Genomic DNA, 22865 nt, shown 5'->3' on the forward strand with positions numbered 1-22865 from the left:
ACTTGGTTTCCATAAGTGAAAGGACATAATGAAATGCAACTTACCAGAATCAGATAATGCTATTCCACAACAGAAAACCTGAAGAAACTACTTTTTAAATAACATTATTATTTAATTTTAATAACACTGTGTTAAAATTTATTTTGTTTATTACAAACTAAATATAATTCATATTGTCTGTTGTATAATAAATTATCTAATGATTGTGGTAAGTTGCATTCCATTATCTCGTTTCACTTATAAATAAACAAGCCAAAGAAAAATGGTAAATTTTGTATTTTTTTAGTACTTTAGGCTCTTTAGGGGGAGCAGGTGGAATGATGACAACGGTTACTAGGAAAAACATCTCGGAAGGAGGCAGGGACATGATCTCACAATGGGAACATTATTAGATAACCATCTGAACGATGACTGTCATGTTTCGTGCACGATGTGCTTCTTGTCATCTAGTGAGCATATTCTGCAATATCCTGGATATTTTCAGAGCCGTGCAGTGTGTTTTTGTTGCTAACGTTTGGACATACCTTAACAATCCATCCTGTAAAAAATTTTTCTCTGGTAATAAGGGGAATATACATTAAGTAATAGATGAACTGTAATATGTCTTTCCGATTAGGCTTTAAGACGAAGGAATATAACGAGAGATCCAGGTGAATGGAAGGAAGAGAGAGAGAAAAAAACTTCAGCCATGTATCAAGTATTTTGGAAACAAATGAACACTTAGGATTTAGATTTCTGGGCTTTCAGCATCTGTGGCCATGCTAGCCCATCAGAATTTGAGGGATGACGTCCCTCGGCGAGCACACCATCCGGGGAAAGGGAACGAAGCGGCCTGGGACCTATAAGTTAGGTATACCTGTTTGCCTGGTGTGAATAAAGAAAACCCAGGAAAATCTTTTCAGGATGACTGGCCTGAAAAAGCTTTCTATAAATTTTCGACCGAGCGACCCTACCAGGAATCGAACCCGGGACCGCTCGCACCGAGCGCAAGAGCCAAATAGACGGAGAGTATAAAAGCTAAAATAACATTTAGTACTGACGTCTCACGCTAATACTAATGTTCACCCTTTTAAACATCAGATGTTAATTTTTTTTATTATTATTATTATTTGGCAGGATTCATCCCGAAGGTTTTAGTAATGAAACTTACTTCACACAGATTAGCCCGAGAATTCAAGAAATGTACCAGAGCTATATTATTTAAAAGACAAAAAGAAAGAAAAAGCTTATACAGAAAATATTGGTAAAGAAAAATAAATCGACATTAATTGCAAGAAAAAAAACTTTTAATTTCTATTTAACAAAAAAATTTTCATTTTTTTAACACTTTTTTCCTTTTAAATATTTTACACGCGTGCGAAGAATTGAGTACACTTATATAGTAACAGAAAATTAAATTTTGCATTACATTAGTAAACCAATCTTAGAAATTAGTAGGCATAAAAGAGCACAATTGCTTCAATTACATTTTATGCTTTATCACAAAAGACACGAAGAGAGGAAAACCAGAATCTTCAACAGTCGACAATCACGCAAATACATTTCAACAATTTTTCTTATTAATCAACAGGTAACCTTCAGTGAAGAACTTAAAAAAAAATAAAATAAAATAAAAATGTACTTCTTTTAACCAGTTACATATCTACAGAAAATAACTATAACAACATATACAACTACACGTAGTAATTCTTAAACACTAAAAGAACAAATAATTAAAAATTCGTAATTATTTGCATTTAAGTGCCATCACATTATTTATTATCAACAATACCAATTAATTTAGCCATAAACATTTGGTGTCTAAAACACAACAAAATACAGGATGCCTCACGAGATGTCATACCATTTGTTTTGTTCATTACACACATAATATTATAGAGGGAATATTGAAAACTCGTATTCGTATACTTTGGTTTATGGAAAATCCGGTAGATGTCACGAGAAGTTAGTATCGAATACAGAGTCCACCAAAAAAATGTACACATTCTTTGTCATCCTATATTAGGATACTGGCATTGACAAATGTTCTGAAATTTAAGTATGTTGTAGTATGTATTTTCGTCCAATAGATGTCTACACTGTCAATTGTTTTCAATTGAAATTATGTTATAGTACGGTTTTTAGCTCAACAGATGTCGGTAGTCTCAGAACGGTTAGTGAGATAACAAAATTGCAAGAGCACGCTTGACGTTCGAGCAGCGCAAGTACGTTTTGAAGTGTTTTATCAGGTTTGAGAATGCCATCGAAGTGCAATCTCAGTTGAGAGGGTGTTTAGTATTGAACCACTAACCCGCCTAACAATCAAACGCATTGTTGAAAAGTTTGAGGTGCATGGAACGACTAGCGGTCGCTGCAGCTACAGCATATCAATCAAGACCGAAGCACATGCCTCTGTAATCTTCTGGTGAAGGTTCTCGAACGTCCCAACTGAAAACAACTGACAATGCCGAAAAACCATACTACAACATACAGTTTCAGAACAATTGTCAAAGTCAGTATCCTGATAAGAATAACAAAGAATGTATACATTTTTTTTTTTTTTTTTTTGGTGGACTCTGTATTTACTTGGTGACAAACAGCAGTTTTCAAGATGGCGCATAAGAGCAGATTGAGTGTTGAACAGAAGGTGAAAGTTCTACTGTTTTTTAAAGAAACGAGGAGTTTTGTAGCGACAAAAAGACTTTTTCGTGCACACTTTCGTACAAAATGCACTCCATGTAAACAGACTATTTAGAGATTGAACGCACATTGCAAATGTTGTTCTTTATTACCTATATGACATGTTGATGGGCGAGTAATATCATGGGTTTCCTGAGCGTCACCAAGGTGTGAGCCAGCAGCCCTCGCATAGCCCTGACATCGATCCATCTGATTTTCTTCTTGTGGGGCTACTTAAAAGATAATGTCTTCACAAGGAAGTCTGCAAGTGCAGCTCAATTCAGAGCTCTCATGATGCAGTTGTGCCGTCTAATTTCAGAAGACTTTTGCAGGAAGGTTGTAAAAAATGTAAAGGTTCGCTTTCAAGAGGTTGTGAAACAAAATGGTGATCACATTGAAGTAAATTTCCATGTTCATACAATTAATTTTGTAATATGTTGATGATAAATGCATGTGTAATGAACAAAGCAAATGGTGTGATATTTCATGCGCCATCCGGTATGTTTCATATATTAGCCACCATTGGTTCGCAATATTAAATAGGTGGTTAGAAGGTTTGATTAGAATTACTTAAAGTAATTTAGTAAGATCCACTGACATTCGAACCGTGTTGTTTACATAAAAAGACAAACATGATGTACTTGAAAAACTGTAAATGATATGTTTGTTTATAACATTCTTTTACAATACGAAACTCAATATAATAATACTATACATGTCAATATATACATTCCATTTCACTATCTACAGTCAAATTTCATTCACTGTACAATCTTGTAAACATGATTACATTTACTGTTGTTAATTGCGCCATGGTAGAGTCTTACTTAATAAAAAAAAAATAAAATAAAATAAAATAAAAACTGGCCACCGACTTCTTCTTTGAAGGCCATATTTTCGTAACCGTAGTACGAAATTGTAATACTTTGCCTTAAGAAAAGAACCCAATTGTTCAAATGCACCAAAGGTGCAGGTCTTTTCCAAAAGATGTGGGTGGCTGATTTTTTGGGGGGGAATAGTGTATACACACACACACACTTAATAAACAATGAACTTGAAAGTCTAACTGTTTCAATATTGTAGCAGTATTTTAATCACACACAATCGAACCAGAGAAAATGGTTTTGCGTCTGTAGATACTGTTATTACGCTTCCAAGTTGATTGTTGATTAAGATATGTGATTGTACCTTGCAATTAGGAACAGGAAATATCTATTTTAATTTTATAGCAAACAGAATCAAGAAAAGGCCAGAAAGGCATATACAATATATATAAACTGTACAATACAAATTTGTAATAATACTACTGTTTTTACAAACTGATACCAAACGAAAAATAAAATTGTGTTACTGCATTGAGTAGGTTGACTCCAAACTACAAGAACCATAAAACACACCGATTATGTGGTATCGAAATTTTTCAACACCAGATTGACAATGCTGGAAATGAAGAACACTCAGTTGTATTTATGAACAAAAGCATTTTAGACAGATAAACACTATCTACTTTGTCCTAGAAAAACAGTATATATTATGTTACACATCAGTATTATACAACATGTCTTAAAATATTTGAGGTCAGGATGAACGAATACTTGCTCTTATCACAAAGTTTCTATGAAAATAATAACGGTAGCTGTACAACTTGAACACAAAATAAAATAAATATTTTTACCATTACAGTAGCGAACAAAAGCAAGTAGGTAAATATTTTTAATTAGTTTCCTGAATTTTAGATAGAGTATGGGTAAAGTATTTTATAGTATAGGTAAAGTAATTATATGTTTTTCGTTACGAAATGAAATTTTGTCATAGAACTATTGTTATAACGTTTTCTTGTTTATTCTTTTCGCTATCACTAAATATGAAGCAAAAGTAATTAATGCAATGAGACAGATAAATGTCTAGTTCTTCACAAATTTATTATAGTTTAAATTATCTTGTCTGGATGACCGAAGGCGGCAACATCGAGTTAAATCTTGTCTCTTTCACGAAAATACTTCAAACACCGTTGGATTTTTTTATAATCATAAAGCACATATGGTGTTACCCCATTGACAGGGGCACAAGTTTTCTCGCGCTAAGAATTTAAAAATTTCGCGTTTTGTCGCATTTTTCAAATAAAGTTTCGCATTTTGTGGCGGTGCATTCTGTTTGGCGCCAGCGCCGATGATAAGACAGGCAACATGTTTTATGCGGTTGAGCTTGAGTAGCAGAAGACAGAAGGTGATAGCTAACGCGCAACATGTTCACTACAGCCGTGCCGGAATCACCCAAAATGTACCGTTTATGCCACATTCTACCATTCCGTCAGCGGAAAACTGGCGTTTTTAAATTAATGTAAACGTATTTGTAAAATTTCGCGTATTATTCGAAATTTTGCGTTTTGTCGCGCAACAGAAACCAATAAAAATACACACAGAATATCATAAACCGTCAAGACACTGAAAACTACTTAATTCTGATGCATTTCGTTTTATCGCGCATTGCAAAAAACTCATGCCTCTACCCATTGGCTTAGATGTGACCAGGAGAATTTAGTTTCCAAAAGTATCTGCAGATGTCAGGAATTTTGCAGATCAAATGAAGTCATAAATGCATACAGAAAGCAATTTTCACATTGACAAAATATTGGTAAAGTAAGGGTTAAACGTTAGTATGCTAGTTTGTTCAAATTGAATGATATTGTCACATCTTAAGCGCCTGTATCTATACCTTTCTGCAGAATGATAATTATAAAATATAAAAGTCATCCTTATTTCTCTCTCAGATTCTTCTTATGAATTTTTGTTTAATAAATTGCATTCTTTCACCAACAGATTTCAATCCAAAACTAGAACTTTTCTTTTCATAACCAATCTAGAAGGAAAACATACGAGGAATACACCACACACTGAATACATCTGTCTCGACCTTTCTAACAGTGTCAATCTACCTGAAAGTAGTATGCAAATTCACGAGATGGAACTAACAGAGTTAAATTATATACAGTAGACTTCCGAGTATCCGGCCAAGTTTTGCGTCGCGGAAGAGAGCAACAATGCAGAAGCAGTCATCTATTAAAGACTTTTTCAAAAACTAACAACTAAGTTTTGACTCTTACCTTAGGGCTACCTTTTCATATCTGTGTACTGTAAAATCGGCTTGAATCAATTTTCTTAAGAATTAGGCCTACGACTTAAGTTAATGTTTTGTTTATGTTCCCTGCATTTAAGTTAGGCATTGCAGAATTTGTGTTAAAATGTGAACAGTTTATATACACTGTACGCTTTCTTTAACTTACATTTGCTCTAATAAATACGTACGTACTGTATAAGTGAAATGAAATGAAATGAAATTTTTGAGTTTTACGTCGCACGGTTATGCCGGTTAGGCTAAAGGAGACGGTGATGATGAGAGATGAATGAAATGGTGGAATGAAAAAAGTGGGAGGAAACGGGAGAACCCCGAGAAAACCCACGCACACGGTGTTTGTCCACCACAAAGTTCACTTGGTGGGAGCAGGGTTTGAACCCGGGACCCGAAGCACCAGAGGTGAACGCTCTACCACTTAGCCACCGCGGCCCTTCGTACTGTATGTATTATAACAATGAGTTTTGGTGTAAAAACTTTTGTCTTCTGGTATTTGGGGCAAAGAAATCAGTTCATAGAACTCCGGCCTGCCCTTCCGCAACATTAGGCCGGATAATCGGGAGTCTACTGTACTTAAAAAGAGTTCAGGATTTCGACATATTCATTATTTAGATTTCAAGAGAGTGAAAACTTTAAAATGTAAATAATTTTAAGATTTTCTCGATTAGAACGAAAATATGAAAATGTTCGAGAAAGGAAAATATGAAGTCCTCATTTTTTATCCTTCTTAAATTTGCTTAATCATAAACAACGCTGAGCGAAAAATTAGTAAACATAAAAAATAAATAAAAAAAGGAAAATATCTAAGCAGAAAATTCAAAACTTCTTTCATGTTAAAGATGCTTTTGCAAACCGTAATACGACCTCATACTGTTAATTCTTGATCGTAAAACATGTGATGTGTACCAATAAAATGCCACGAACACTGAAACCAGTTCGACATACTAATAATGTTGACGTGAATATTAACCCTTAAGCGGGGAATTTTCAATCGTACGTTTATCACGTGTTTGGTAATTTTCCCTCTGGTAAACAAGTAGGAATGTTGTCAATAGGTGGCACGTTTTCACCCAACTTGATGCAGATAAGCTGTATACACAAGGAGGGAAAGGAAAACAAGCTTCAAAATCGTTTAAAATCGGTTTACCCAATAAACGTTATATGGGCCGTGACGCTTACAAGCGGTCCACGCGCTTAAGGGGTTAAAGATTAGTCTGTTACAGCAGAAACTCACAAATACATCTGGATATAAAAGGAATGGAATGTAAATAATTTTGCCTAAAATAACTCACTTTCCTTATGGTTACAAATAGGAAAGGAAGATATACAGTTATTCATTGGTTCACAATACCATTCATTTATTTGATACAATCAATTAAACTGCCTTCTTCACAATCACAAATTTCTGATACAAAAGCAAAAGCAGGTCTTTGATTTATATACCGGATGTTCTAAAAATGGCACCCACGAACTACGGAGCACAATTCTACAAGTCAAAATAAAGCAAAAACTATATATAATTGTATACCTTCCGGGTCCTCGTCTCGAGACGAGAACTGCACTATGTGGCAATGTTGCTGATAAAAAACCACAGAGAAGATCTATAAAATGGTTACATCGATTATTTCCAGATGGAAGTTAAAATCGATATACGTTTATACTAGCACACTTATTAAATCGATGTTAACTCCTTGATGAATTCGTAGAGCAATGCTAATGGTTCCAAGCTAATCTGCGACGTTGTCACATTGTGAAATCTTGATTTCCTATAGCGACTGAAAGAGGCCCTGGAGGGTATGCCTTTATATATGAAAAATAAAATGAAATCTTTGAGTTTTACGTCCCATGGTTATGCCGGTTAGGCTAAAGGAGACGGTGATGATGAGTGATGAATGAAATGGTGGAATGAAGAAAGTGGGAGGAAACGGGAGAACCCCGAGAAAACCCACGCACACGGTGTTTGCCCACCACAAAGTTCACTTGCCGGGGGCTGGGATCGAACCCGGGACCCCAAGCACCAGAGGTGAACGCTTTACCACTGAGCCACCGCGGCCCCGCCTTTATATATGATTTTTGCTTTACTTTAACCTGGAGAATAATGCTGTGGGTTTCGTGGGCGCCATTTTTAGAAGACCCATAAATATGTATATAACTTACAACTTATATCTGCATTCTGAACAAATTGAAAGCTTTGTTACCTGATCATCACGAAACTCAACGAATGTACAATCTTTATATATATATATATATATATATATATATATATATATATATATATATAACTTCCATATTCTCGCTATCATATGTACAAAATTTTAAGCCTCTACCTTCAAATATGATTCCCATTTCTTTGTGACAAAAGTTATATATCTATATAAAGATAACTGGCCTTTTCTTTTTTTAAACAGTAGTACGAAAATTTTAATTTGCATAGCTCCAGACTAATAACGCGAAACCAGGTGAAAATTACCAAAAGAATTACAAAGATTTAGGTACTTTGCTAATATTTTATCACAATTCTCAATTACAGTTTTGTTTACTGAAAAGACGAGAGGAAATCGTACAAAACTTCTATAAATCATACCACATAATGGAACAGAACATAACACGATTGGTAGTTCGGACTGAGAGTTTAAAATTACAAAGGAAAGATTAATAAGAAACAAACAGAAACAACAAATTACAACAGAAGTAACAAAATATAAGTCTGTAATTTTTTAACTTCCATTTGACAGCTCCTCAAAACATGGCTCTTTCTACTCCACACCTATGGAAATGAAAATAAAATAATCTATTTTATCCCAACCAATGCTTATCGAAAATTCATTGACGTAATTGCAAGCACAATTTTGAACAGTAAAAATATTCGTATGCCACAACGGTAGTTTATTTTTGTCCGCTACTGTACAAACAATAACTATGAAATTAAGTTACTTTGGTATTTTAAACAAACGTATAAAGTACATATTATCACTACACACATTCTTATTTCTATGTTTGGTGGCAAAAGGTGCATATATATATATGAGCAATATCAATTTGCAAATGTACATGTATTACCTCACGGAGGTTACAAATTTATGCTTGATATAACACAAGAGGAAAATCCACATGTAGCCTAGGAAACGGAAGGTTCACTTCTCCCTGCAAATCAAAGAAAAACATTGTTACAGAATATTAAGTTATGGAGAACAATGAACAACACCTACTGATTTCTAACACAAGCAAAGAGTTTGCAATCCAAAAAGTACACACGATAAAAGTCCATTATCTTGATAACCATGTGCAGCTACCAAATATCAACAACTACCGCTCTGTGAAGGGATTTTGTTTTACCCTTTAGAAGAGATTGTGTACTTTATTAATCCTATCCATGCCAAAATATACAGGGTTTTCCAAAATAACACCGACAACGTTTGGAAGGTGATTCCTGACACCAAGATAAAACAAAAAGTCTAGACCAACCAGGGTGCAAAAATGCTTCCTTTCGGAGTTATAGGCTGCCGAAATAATGAAAAAAAAAAAATGAACTTTAAAGGCCTATAGCTCCAAAACTATGGGACTTACCGTAGTCCGCTCAAGATTTTATGTAGGAACTAGTATGTACCGTATCTAAACATCCAAGTTTCAGCCTTCCGCTACAATTTTTATAGAGGTAGTTGGTGAGTACTTCAAATTATATGGCCGTAGCCAAACTTCCTCTACAGAAATTGTTGCTGAGTACCTTAGGATTCTAAAATATCGATTTTTGGTTAGGGCACATACTAGCTCTTAAGTGAAGTCCTGACCAGACTATGCTAAGTCCCATAGTATTGGAGTTATGGACCTATTTTTTCATGTTTACGGCAGCCTATAACTCCGACAGGAAGCATTTGTGCACCCAGGTTGGTCTATACTTTTTGTCTTATCTTGGTATCAGGAATCACCTCCCAAACGGTGTCAGTGTTATTTTGAAGCACCCAGTACATCCGGTCAATTAAACTAACCACCGCTCATTCCACATAAAATGGCCAATTTATACAAGCGACTAATTTCCAGAGTAATGATAGCCTGCACCTATATGCGAAGTGCATGTGGCTAACTTAATACACTTCAGCATAGAATTGCATTATTACTTGACTAATGTGAAACGCTGGGAAGAGTTATAAACATTTACTCTTGTAATGAGATTGTATAGTTTCGTTCTGGCACGCATTATTTAACTGAACAAAAATTTTAGGAATGATCCAAAAGATGGGTCAAAAGATTGCGATCTTGTTCAATTATTAGTTCTTGGATTAGGAGCCACAAAATTTTTAGACAGTCCCTAAATCGAGTTTTCGTATTTTCTACGGATTATGCACATCATACTGAGTTAACTGATAGTTTTGGATTCTTGCAGGATTCTTGCAGGATGGTAGCCTAGATTAAGTTACTAGGTATTAAAATTCTAGTCAGATTAAGGAAGAAGTATGATTAACAACTATACATATCGTTGAAAGAAAGATTTTGTTGATAAATTCTTACTTCTGGTGTCAAATTATGGAATATTCTTTTCATCGTTGCCTTCACTCCTTTCCTTGGGGGAGGAACCTCCTCATAGAATTCGTGGGCTAGGTCACCATCTTCGTCAAAGAATTTCGATCTAGAATAAAAAATAAATAAAACGAATCATCTTCAGTGTCAAACAGAAATATGCTTCGTTACAACTACATGATCAGCCCAGATTTTCGCAATCTACGAAAAAAAATTACTATTTTAGGATGAGAGAATTTTCTTGTATTTTAAAATTAAAGCTGGCAGGTATAGCAAACAATATATGTTGCTGGCTCTTAAAAAATTCTTTTCTCTTCTCGCTGATAGTCTTCTGTCGTGAACTGTAGTCAATTAAAAAAGAAAAAAAAACTATGTGATTTATTGCAATTATATTATATTACAAGAAGAAGATTATGAAATATGAACTGAAACACGAAATCTTTCCCTTATTTACCACAAATTATTCAAAAAAACTGTCTGCACAAATATTTTTCACTATATTGAAGCACAACCACTTATGAAATTACTACAAGATGATGAATCTGATACAAGTACACATAGTATTACAATGCTTCAAGTTTTTCTTTTATTATTGACTACCTGAAATACCCATTCTTCGCATGGGGGCTGTATTTGGAGGTCAACGCCTGTGGGAGTATCACTAATCATCTCAGCGACCGCAAAAACTATGGATTTGATACTAATATAGCTCATTTTGGATTATTTTTACATGCCTCGATATCCCCTCCCCGATGACACCCAGCCCGCAGCCGAATGGGTGAATTTGGAAGTTAATGCGATTGAAGTTTCACCATTGATCTCAGCGACCTCGAAAACTACGAATTCGACACTAATATCGGTCATTTTCTACTACTTTTACATGTCCCAGTAAACACCTCCCCTGAGACCTTCCTGGATCGAAATCTGAGAAAAAAAAAAAGAAAAAACACTTCTTCTTGGTCTGGAGCCTGGACCAAGGTACCCGTGACGAAAATTTGGTAACTCTCGGTCCACTCGTCTAGTCCCCACGCCACACAAAGTCAGCCAGATACACAGACAAACAAACTCGTTATTTTATTTATTAGAATTTACGTCTCACGTTTTAACTCATTTGCGCGATGATGTTTCAATGAATGGTGAACGAATGACAATAGGGTCTCTAAGCTAAATTAAAATCCATTGCCATAGTTTATTTTCGTAACTTATGTTTTATAGGTCATTTAATGATGGCAGAAAGTTGTTTAGACGATTGCGTTGTGATTTTATTTATTATACTACTTACTGAATTATCTTTACCTTAAGAGGCCCCATCGCGGCGAAATTAAAATACCGCTAATTTTATAGTAACTATGTGATATCTTCAAATAGATAAAAGATAATCGAAAAGTGGAACAAGAGCTCGCTAGACAATATTATTTTACATGAAATACCGTTATCACGACTCACTTATCTACTTCCGATTTCCAGCCATTTAGAAAATCGGCATTTATTTTCGCGTTTATAAATGGCCACAAACAGAAAGCTACTAGGTGACTCGTGGTAACGGTATCTCATGCAAAATAATATTGCCTAGCGCGCTCTTGTTCCATATTTCCATATTTCTTTTATCTATTTGAAGATATCACATAATTACTGTAAAATCAGCGGTATTTTAATTTCGCCGTAATGGGGTCTCTTAAACTTTGATGATACAAGCTTTGCTATCATACAGTAGCTTAACTAAGATGCATGAACCTCTCCGCAAAAATAACAAAAGGATTTCCTCTTTCCACGTTCATGAAGGCACGTAAAATTTATAGTCAGTCACTACTTGTTTATATTATAATATATATATATATATATATATATATATATATATATATATATATATATATATATATATTAAGCAATTGCGTGGAACTAAGCGAAGTTTCTTAGGAGAAATAGGTTCCAAATTAACACACAAAATATTCAGAACTATGAAAACTCATCAAAATTTTTAGATCCTACTCACAACTTGTAATGGTTTCGGTTCAATCCTATACGTCTCTATTCGCTTGGAGGATCAAATATGAGGGTATGTTAAGGTGCCAATAAAGTTTGGTCCCGTATGTCCCTGGTCGGGCATGCAAATATGAGGGAACCGGGGTTCGAATCCAGGCTTCGGTTCTGAAACGCACAGTTTATGTTTAGAACGTGGTTGGCATTGAGGGATTCAATTGGTACTACCAATAGCCTCACATGTGGATATTTAAGCTTTGTCTCAATAACCTTACTTCTACAATTACTTAGACCTGGAAAGGTCTGGGTTCGTTCCTCAGCTGTATCTCCTTTGGCGCAGGTCATATTTACAAATATATCAAAAACATAAGACCTCGAATTCCAGTGGCCAAATTTTGGGTGTTTACTTGCCCAGCAGAATCACTGAAGACCAATGGTATAAACACTCCAATAGGTAGAGACACGATTTTTTGGTGACACGCGAAAACGCGAAATGTAACACTTGTGCGAAAACGTTGTGTACCTAAAATATATAATTTTTCACCATTTGTTAGGCCATAAAACGCTCGCGATTAAACGCGAAATTCTGTCGAATTAGCGAAATTTGCAACAAGTCCCGATATTCCGCGAAATTTACTCAAAAGTGACAATTTTTCAACGCAATGTGATGAAAATTCTCATTTTTGAGAAAACAGACCACCATGAATTTTTGAAATTTTACATGCGAGCTCCAAACGGTATCTACGGGTGAAGTGGATAGTGTGAAAAGAGTGTTGCGCGGTATGTTAAATGAGCATTCAGAAATCGCTGGAAAGTGTCTCCAACTAATGTACATTCCTATCCAAAATTATTGTCGCAGGTCTATATGTTGTTGTAGGAATATAATTTGATAACGAATTTGCCCCGTATTTCTTACATTTTTAGTATGTGTATAATCGGCAAAGACATATATGTGACACATTTCATGTCAAAAGAGCAGTAAATAAGAACAATAAAACGAAAATAGAACTTTCTTGTTCATTTAGCAACATTTTGTTTTACTCATACCAATTTTCGTATTTATAATTCTTTCCTTATGAAATTTACCACAAATATTCATTTCCCGATTATACACATAGTATCAATATTAAAAGTATCCTACAAAAGCATTATCAAATTATGTCTTACAAGAAGATAGTTATAGATATGCGACGATCATTTTGGACATGAGTGTACATATCAGTTTCGAATGTTGATGTGGAGAGGGCTCTCTCTTCTTACAATGCCATACTTACCGACAAAAGAACAAATTTAACACCAGAAAACATTGAAACAATGCTTAAGTGTTATTTGCATAAGTAAACTGTGAACACTAAAGTTATTTTTTTCTATTAATGTTCTCTCTGTGTGTTTTTCCTTTAAATGATACTTTTATTCAGTGAGGATGCTTAGTGTTATTTTTTAAAAACTCAAATATTGTGGCTCAGTGGTAGAACGTTCACCTCCGGTGCTTGGGGTCCCTGGTTCGATCCCAGCTCGCGCCGTGTGGACTTTGTGGTGGACAAATACCGTGCTCGTGGGTTTTCTCGGGGTTCTCCCGTTTCCTCCCACTTTCTTCATTCCACCATTTCACTCATCTCTCATTATCACCGTCTCCTTTAGCCTAACCGGCATATCCATGGGACGTTAAACTTAAAGATTTCATTTCATTTTCAAATATTGTTTGATATAGTCATGAATAAGCTTATATCATGGTGATTGATGAATTAAGGTGAAATAAAAGGTAACTAATTGTAATTCCCAAGGAAAATAGTGTTCTTACATTGAATTTTTACTCACGATTTTATCCCGTTTTACGCGTATTTTTATAACGAAATTGCGATTTTTTTTTTTACCACAAACTTGTGTCTCTACCAATAGGACATCGAACTGAACACACATATATAAATCACTTCTTACCTTGGATGCCCATAATCTAACCACTTTCTGGGCCTGAGCCGCTCCAACGCCATCTGTTAGCGATCGGCTGAAGTACGTGTTTACTATCGTCGCTCTATCTGTAATAGGCTTATTACGTGACTCCCCAGTTTGCCTCACGACGCTGGGTAGATGCCGAAAATTGGGATGCACCAACGAGGAATCGAACCCGAGACCATGTGGACATGAGTCCAACGTTCTAACCATTAGACTACAGAGACCCCCATTTGGATGACCATAGCGTCTCGTAAGATATTATACTAACATTCATATTTTATACATAATATTTCCATGCAAAAATAGTAGTAAGACGAAAATGTGTTAAACAAATCAAATATTACTTACATTTTGCTGTAAAATCTCTTCCGAAACTTTTTTTTTATTGTAATTACTGAATCTAGAACATTATATATTTTCTATTGCACGAAAATTGTACAGTTATTAATATTATGAATTTCACATATTATTTGTGATCTACATTTGCTATGTTTTCTCGTAATGAATAAGCTCCTGTATTGAACACATCAGAGCGACGGCTATACAACAAATTTTTGAGACTATTACAAAAATACTTTAAGATGCGTAGAAGCAGTTAACATCAGATATTATAGTTGGCTCTATCTTCTTATGATGAAATATGCAGGGTCTTTTTCCTTTTTACACTGCACCACTTGTCACGAAAACTTCACTCACTTCCATTACTGGGATATAAAATTATTGTACTAGATCATTCTTGTTCCGTTTAGTGCATGGTGCCCACTGCTCTCTCTCCACCCACAAGGCGCAATTTTAAGTTCGTGTGTTAGTATGCGTCACCAGGGAGTAATCTACACCCCCCTAACACCCCTCCAAATTTCTTTACACACACCCCTGGATGGAAAAGGAATACTCCCCCAAACCCAATCATATAGGTTGTTTATTACATCAAGTTAAAAAAGGTTTAGCGCTTAGGAAAGAAGGCAATATTCTTATTTATTTATTTCACTTCAAAATACGAAGTGACCTCGTTCTCATGTACGGCTTCGAGAACCACATGACCTCATTGTTTCGGGCGGTGTTTCGATCGAAACAATTGACAAAACAGACCGCTGATACCTACCCTCCTGGGCTCCGCGGTCGTTTCCGAGAAAAGAGATTGATGGACAGATGCAGATTACTGAAATTGGCAACGTCTTGAGCGGTCATTCACCTACCTCCTCCTCAATAAGGAAAAATGTGACAATATAGTAATAAGGCTACACCAGATTCAGTTGGTAAGTGCTACTCTGGAACAGGCTCGCAACCAGAAGGGGGCTAAGGAGGACCTGGCACTCCCTAAATGTTTCATGCCCAGTCCAGAGCTCAATACAAAGCACAATTTAGATATTTATAAGAGAATTTTTAATGAGTTGACCCCTACTAACATATTCAAGGACCCCAAAGCTTTGTGGCTGGTTACGAGCCTGCTCTGCAACTGGTGTATCAACGAACGGACGTTACAAGGGTGTAGTCAAGACGTTTTTAGAAATGAAGTCATCGATCGAAGTAAGAATTATATATTTTTTATACTGAGTCTCGTGTCATGCAGGAACACATTTGGCGCTAGCTTAATTTTTGTAAAGTATATTTTTATTCACGTAGATTCATTGAGCGGAACAGGGCTCATAGCGAGTCACTTTTTTAAATTAAAATTTACATTTTTTTCAAGTTGGTCACTAAAAGTTACTTTTTTTTTTCCAAATTTGTCATTAAAAGTTACTTTTTTGAGAGGTAAAGTAACTTTTTCGTGTGATTTATGTTTTGCATTGGCAGTTTTCTAAGAAAAATATAAAAACAAATGGAAACAGGCAGAAATTTGTTACTCATTACTCTTCTGAAAGCTTCAGTACTTGCTGCCACATGTGAAACAGTCAGCTTTATTCTCACTTCAGCTTTTATTCTTTCTAAAGCACAGTGGACGGTTGGTGGATGCTTAAGCTCTCAAGGTGGTGTTGAGAACTCTTCTGTGTCTATTCTTTCCTCTATCATAATAATCTTTTAGTTTTCTCTCGTAATAGTTAACGCTCCGTTCAACGTTGTGTGAGTGTGTTTGTATGGTTCATCATGTTCGTCTTGTGTTATGCTTCTTGTATGTTCTTCTTAAGAGTAGGTGATGAATTAGAATATTTCACGTTTTTGAGTACTCTTAATGCGAAGTTAAATATAATGTATGGGATGAAGAAATTCGGAAGTAGGCCAGAACTGGTTCCACTTACTCAGAAGCTTTTTACATCTGCTAAGTCTGCTTACCGTAACTACAAAGCATACTTTGAAAACCTAAGAAAGGAGGAAGCTCAAAAAGAAATAAAAAACAAAAGAACAAACAGAGAGGTGATGGAGAAATTGAAAAGGGAAAAAGGGGCATGATGAGATTTTGGTCACTTTTTTGTGTGCCTTTGGCCATTTCTGGTCACTTTTCCACTATTTACACGAGAGCAGACCACTACGAGCCCTGGGATTATTAAAATTAGAGTATATTAAAGAAGACAAAACAGAAAGATACAACATATTTGTAAATTGAAAAACTGGATTTCTGGAAAACAACTAAATCAATGAATAATTTTGTTATGAAAGATATTCAGAGCCAATAGTTTAGCCAGGAAGGGGCAGGAACGGAGATTAAGAGATCAAATAATATTACAACAATTAACGTTAACAACAGGGTTAGAATATTAAAATAATGAAATTGGAACTATGTACAGTATTAATTACTAAACGAATGTGATTTCAGCGTGGGACGAGGAATTTTCTTCCCAATTAATATTAAAAAAAAAAAAAAAAAATCAGCCACTAAAATTTGCTGGGGTGAATAAATTGAAATAATAGCAGAATTTTGCAAAATAATTAGACTACAATAATTCGTATGTAATCAATTCACATGTAATTACTAGGTAAAATAGTGGAGGTTAATTCCTAATACAGTGAAACCTCTCTTAACGGGCATCTCTCAATAGTGGATATCTTCGTAAGAGAACAAACTTTCTTATTTTTCCATGCCATAAATATGTGTAATGTGGTGTTACGAGAGAGAATCTTTCCTTTTAGGGACACCTCTCATGTACGGACAAATAATCGGTTCCACCGATATCCGTTTTGAAAGGTTTCACTGTATTACTTAATTTAATAATAATACTAAATGCTCAAATGTGTGAACTTACTTTATTAAACCTACCACTGCAAAGAGTTGATATTATTATTAGTAATAATAATAATAATAATAATAATAATAATAATAATAATAATAATAATAATAATAATAATAATAATGCAATAGTTGCGTAACAAAATATACTGTTTTCTTGTTTGAGTTTGTTTAAAAATTATATCACTATTCTGAGAGCACACACCCCCCCCTTTTATTTTGAACACCCCCCTAAGTAAAAATTTCTGCCGTACTTACTGTGCGTCACCTGTATGTTCATCTGAACGTGGGCGGGAGAGAAAAACACTTTTAGTATACACTAGAGAAATGTAATCAGTACGACATGTTTCGAAACTCACGAAACTCACTAAAGTGCAAAGCCGTCATGTCGTCTTTATTCCTAATAGTTAGCAAACAGAATTATTGTCTTCCCATATTTTGTTCAGCAGTATTAAAGGACACTATACATGCAATAAACTGACAGACTGACGTTGGCACTGTTGGCAAAAACCATGGTTTTTATTAAAAAAAAAGTTTTTTTTTGGGGGGGGGGGGTTAAACGAGGTTTTTTGGTTTAAATAATTTGCTCTTTGTATTTATATCACATATGGACAGAAACAAGTTTGTTTTGCCTGGGCGTTACTATGCAACAACCGGGTTATGAAGGAAGAAGTCACATAATCTTAAAGCGGAATCCAAACCGCTTCTCGGCTTACATCCGAGAGAAAATGTCCTCCATTTGTACTCGGAGCCGGGACTAATTGGCCACAAATGCGATACGTCTGCCGACTCAGTCACGAAGGACTCCTGATAAAAATACGTTGTACTGATCTTTATATATTTGTTAATATAATTGTCAAGAGTCATTTCACAAGGTCAAAAAGATAACAATTTCAAAGTACTGCAGAGTACAGAAGAACTAATTTAGTCCAAGTTAGTTCACTACGACTTTTATTAGTCCAAGTTAAAGAAATACGACGACTTAATTTGCATATCACTAACAAAAGTGAATAAAGATACGAATTATTTGAATCCCCTTTTGATCAGACCCATTTATACATAAATAGATACCAAAGATACTTCTGATTTCAATAAATGCCTCTCGTGGGGTTTGTGTAACCCCTCCCCCCAAAAAGTACGTCATTTCGATGTATTTGATCAACAGTAAACATTATTAAAACACAACAATATTTAGAACTTTTCGTTGATTGCAATTGCACAACAATAATAACAAACTATAAAAAAAATCACACAAGAAACATTCGTAAACTTATAAAAAAAAGAAGTTGCTTAATCACTTTGAGTAATGAATGGGAATCTAGGCCTGAATATAATACGAATAATATACGGGAGTGAAACGTAATAACCCACAAATGTGTGTTCGTCAAGATTTTACGAACTTTTTTTTGGTTTAAACCAGCCAACCATGTTTGTTTACAATATAATGTTCTCGGTCACCTCCGTGTAACTGACATTGCATCATATATTCGTTGCACTAATTGTACATACAGCATCTTGCTGCAGTATTTATCATTTTCGAAGGTCTATAGTGCGTCGCAATGGGCATCCCTGTATCTCGAAAACGACGCCGAAGTCACGCAAATTGTATTGGCAATACTTAATCGGTTTGGTCCAACGAATTTGCAAACAACCTATGCAACATGTTGTATGGAACACCCTATATATATAATTATATTACACAGCAGCTCTGCAAATGTTAATATCCTGCATTCTACTGTTATAATATGAACATTATAAGACTTGAAAACTAGTATATATTACCCAGAAAATAATCATTTAATATATAGATTATTTACATGCCTTTAACTTCATTAGGTTCTTCTTTCTTTTTGTTTAATGCACCACAGTAATGCTCCGAAGGTAAGGGAGACAGTGATCATAATGAACGGAATGCTGGAGAAAGGAAAGTAGGAGGAAACGGGAGATCAAAGAGAAAACCCAAGCACATGCTGTTTCGTGTTTATCAACCAAAAGGCACACCTCAGCCGTCCTGAGTCAATCTGCAAATAGTAGTGGAGCTGCTCATTTAGTGCATGCTCTGCTACAAGAAATACAAAGCTCTAACCTAACTTGAAAATGTAAGAAATGTGTCAAAATTTGGTAGAACCGTCTGCTCGAGTAATGCCGTAACAAAGTCAATTGTGGCTATATGGTTGTCTTTTCACATTGTTGGAACAGTCGCAGGATTGACTCCCAGTGGATCTTACGTTTTCGAATCCTACGTTAAACTGCCTCTTGCTACTCCTCTGCCTTCCCTTGCTAACACTCGCTCAGTTCCCTCTCTGGCTATTGGGTTACAAAACAAATCTTGTTCAAGCATACCAAGTGAGAAGAAAAAGTTACCTACACAACAAGAGAGTTTAAGGAGAATAGGAATCAATTTTATTCAAAACTCACTCTAGAGCTCCTTCTGGCTATGTGGATAGTCTACGCGTCTTTGAAGAGGGAGAGCCGGGTTTTATTCCCAGAGGCAGTTCATGTGTTTCCGATCCCACGTTTAGCACTAGGTCCACGTTTCATACAGCCTCGCTGCTGAAACGGATGCTAAACTCAAATCAAATGATAAGTCACTGTATTTATATTCATTATACATGGGTCTCCGGATTGTTCGACCGAAAAGGAAATATCGAATACAACTCAACAATGAAATAAAAAGAAATAAGATGGACACAAGATTTCTTTCTGCATAAATAATACAATATGGGGTGCAGGTATACTATACGGATCCATAGATTTGTAAAATTTACAGAATACATTTCTAACAATATTTTAATAAAGTAGTGTGTAAATAATGGAAATATGGTGTGCACCTACCTGTGAGAGGCATATTTACGTGAAAATAGGTCTATAGAAATGAAAGTTGAAGGTGGTATCCACGTATTCTATCATAAGGTAATTACAGATAAATGTGTAATTTGCGAAATGTTTAGGATAAGTTAGAACTAATATTGTATTAAAGTAGTTTTTAAGCAATCGAAGTAATTTGTGGTTTTAAGGCGACGCGGATTGCTACTTAAAAAAAAAGTAAAAATGAAGTGTAACATTTTACACAAGCGTTCACGTTCAGACAGCCATTATGCACTGATTGAAGGTGAATCAGGATATACGAAAGTGAAGAATTAAGAAACGGAACCACTGAAATCTTGGTGATATAGTACGTATAGTGTAGAAGATTATTGTGTCCACTCCCGGCATTGTGAGTAATGCCAGTGATGAGTGCATGAGCGCAAATTGAGGAGAAAATTGGAACTTCGTGATTTTGGGAGAGACAAAACCTTGCCTAAATTGAGATAAAGGTAGGAAACAACCAACCCTTGCGGGTCTTCTAATCACCCTCGCTCGCTCTGCTATGTTTTTTTAAGATAGCATTTGTTCTTCTTCGTGGCAATCTAGCACAGGTTGGTTAGTGTTTTGCAGAAGACCTCTTAAAGTGAATCTGCAGTGGAGAATGCAAGTGCACACCTCAAAAGTGATTCCTGAAGGTACAGTAAGGAAATGCAGAGAGAAAGCATGTCTTTCATGGATGTATGTACCGGCCCCAATAGTAAATTTGTACGCAGTATGCTTCCAAAGCGGGGCGCACAGTGACTTAGTGGTAAGCGCCTACGTCTGGTGTGTGGAACCCCTGGTTGAATTCCCGGCCAATTAAGTTCGTGGTGGACAATATCACATCCATCGGGACATTGAACTGAAAGATATATATACTGCCTATAACAACAGTACCTAGTACAGGTCATAGCTTTGGAACAATATTACTTTGCATATTTGTTGTCGATCAAGTCATATGTGACGCGCTATACCTTCCCTCATGTCCTCGGTGTAGCATGATGGAATTCAGGGAAGGTTCTAGAACACAGGTCCCCCCATATAGGTCAGTAGCTATGTTGGTTCCTTTCTGTACCAAAGTTTAATATTTAATTTACATAGTATTGCCGAGCGAGCGTCAGCGAGTGAAGGCGGGTTAGAGCCCCGCAGGGCACGTTTTCTGTCTTTATTTCAGCTAAATTGGAAGGGGGACCTGTGTTCTAGAACCTTGCCTGGAATTCACATAGGTAATTCTTAATTTATTTACCTAAAGTTCATAATTCAGATTAATAGCCGGTTTCATTTAGTTTAACGTCCCATGGTTATGCCTGCTATGCTACAGAAGATGTGGACCTACTGATAATAGTGGAATGCGAACCACTTTGGCTGTTCAACTGTACTCTCACCGGAATCGAACCCGTATATTAATAGGATATAATGTTTGTTTAGCAAAATCTATCTAGAATTGAAATATAAAAAACTGAAGGACAATTGGAAAAACACCAATGCATAAATAACAAATCGATCTGCAAACATTAAATGAGCAAATAAACAACACAAAACCCATGTATTATTACAAACCATATCGTTAGAGGATAAGTCATTGCTTGTCTTTAATTCTAAATTATTCTATAGCACAAAATATAAAACACCAACCCTTGTCTAGTCAATACAAAAGGGCTTGCTAACTTAGCGACAGGTCCTGACTGTTCACTAGGGCTTTTTTCAGTGCTGGCACCAAACGATGATAATTTTTTAACGAACTTTGAACTATTACTTCCCATAACGATGACATTCGATTTGTTCTTACGCTAGGCTTTTGTAAACGCGAGATTTATATAAAATGTCGACATTAAATGAAGAACTTAATCACATTACATCACTGATTAAACAAATTCCTAAAAGCAAATATTTTCTGCTCTGTTTCCTTTTTAACACCTGCTCCAGGCACAGAATACAAGAAGGATAAACATTAGCCAGATTATAATGTTATGGTAGAAGAAGACACTTTCTGGGATCGTTCCGTATTATGGGTGTAAATTCCGAACGATTATCCATCTGCACAACGCAAATTATGCGATTTAGATTGCAATAAAGACACTAATGTTGTATTGGATTTTTTTTTTCTTCTGTTACGTTCCCCCAATATTGCGAAGATTTTTATGAGTACTAGGTCTTCGCAAAATTTGTTGGTCGGAATTCAACGCAAAAATACTCAGAAACAATTACAACTGTTGTGAGGATTATCGCTAGGTAAAATGCAAATTTTGCATTTCATCAATGCAGATCTGTATCTAATGGGGCCCTCGGTATATAAAATATTTTATGAATCACAGTTTACGACCATGGGCCACATTCCGTGACGACTAGCGGGTACAGAACGCAAAATCTTCGATTTTTTTCCCTTGTTGAGTTCCCGTTCACATATTTTACCTCCAAGGATAGTAGGGAGAAAAACCCGATATCCCATACATGAATTCATGACTGATAGTTCTTTCGTCATTAAATGGAGTCCTAACGTCACATTCCGTACGAGCTTTAGCAAAATGTACGGAGAACAATCTAACACAAACATGCAAAAGGTTTTATAACTGTAACGTAGAGTAACGCAAACTTATGGACATTTTGCTTTGTGTTC

At 35.6% G+C, this 22865-nt stretch overlaps 1 protein-coding gene across 2 annotated transcripts; it reads right to left on the reverse strand.

Annotated features, from left to right (window-relative positions):
* Positions 1–1268: 1268 nt before the first annotated feature.
* LOC145687827 (tumor suppressor candidate 2-like) lies at positions 1269–22213 on the reverse strand. 2 transcript variants are annotated; one of them, XM_081761279.1, is made up of 4 exons: positions 21884–22213; positions 10297–10414; positions 8851–8934; positions 1269–8557 (listed from the first exon to the last, which is right to left on the reverse strand). In XM_081761279.1, exons 1-3 carry the CDS (start codon positions 22009–22011, stop codon positions 8869–8871), a joined length of 312 nt encoding a protein of 103 aa, XP_081617405.1. In that variant the 5' UTR covers positions 22012–22213; the 3' UTR covers positions 1269–8557; positions 8851–8868. The 2 variants fall into 2 exon arrangements, with proteins under 2 accessions (XP_081617405.1, XP_081617404.1); XM_081761278.1 differs by having other exon boundaries at positions 1269–8934; positions 21884–22211.
* Positions 22214–22865: the final 652 nt, after the last annotated feature.

Source organism: Thermobia domestica, chromosome 6, assembly GCF_964235325.1.
Source record: "Thermobia domestica chromosome 6, izTheDome1.hap1.1, whole genome shotgun sequence".
In the NCBI taxonomy this organism is placed as follows: domain Eukaryota; kingdom Metazoa; phylum Arthropoda; class Insecta; order Zygentoma; family Lepismatidae; genus Thermobia; species Thermobia domestica.

Excerpts from the sequence above, each read along its gene's own strand:
- LOC145687827 (XM_081761279.1), bottom strand. The coding sequence starts at position 22,011 with ATGGGAAGTAATAGTTCAAAGTTCGTTAAAAAATTATCATCGTTTGGT. Across the intron at positions 10,415-21,883 it reads TTTGTATTGACTAGACAAGG|ATCGAAATTCTTTGACGAAG; the intron begins GTTGGTGTTTTA and ends TTTTTATTCTAG. Across the intron at positions 8,935-10,296 it reads TCCATAATTTGACACCAGAA|GGAGAAGTGAACCTTCCGTT; the intron begins GTAAGAATTTAT and ends TTTGATTTGCAG.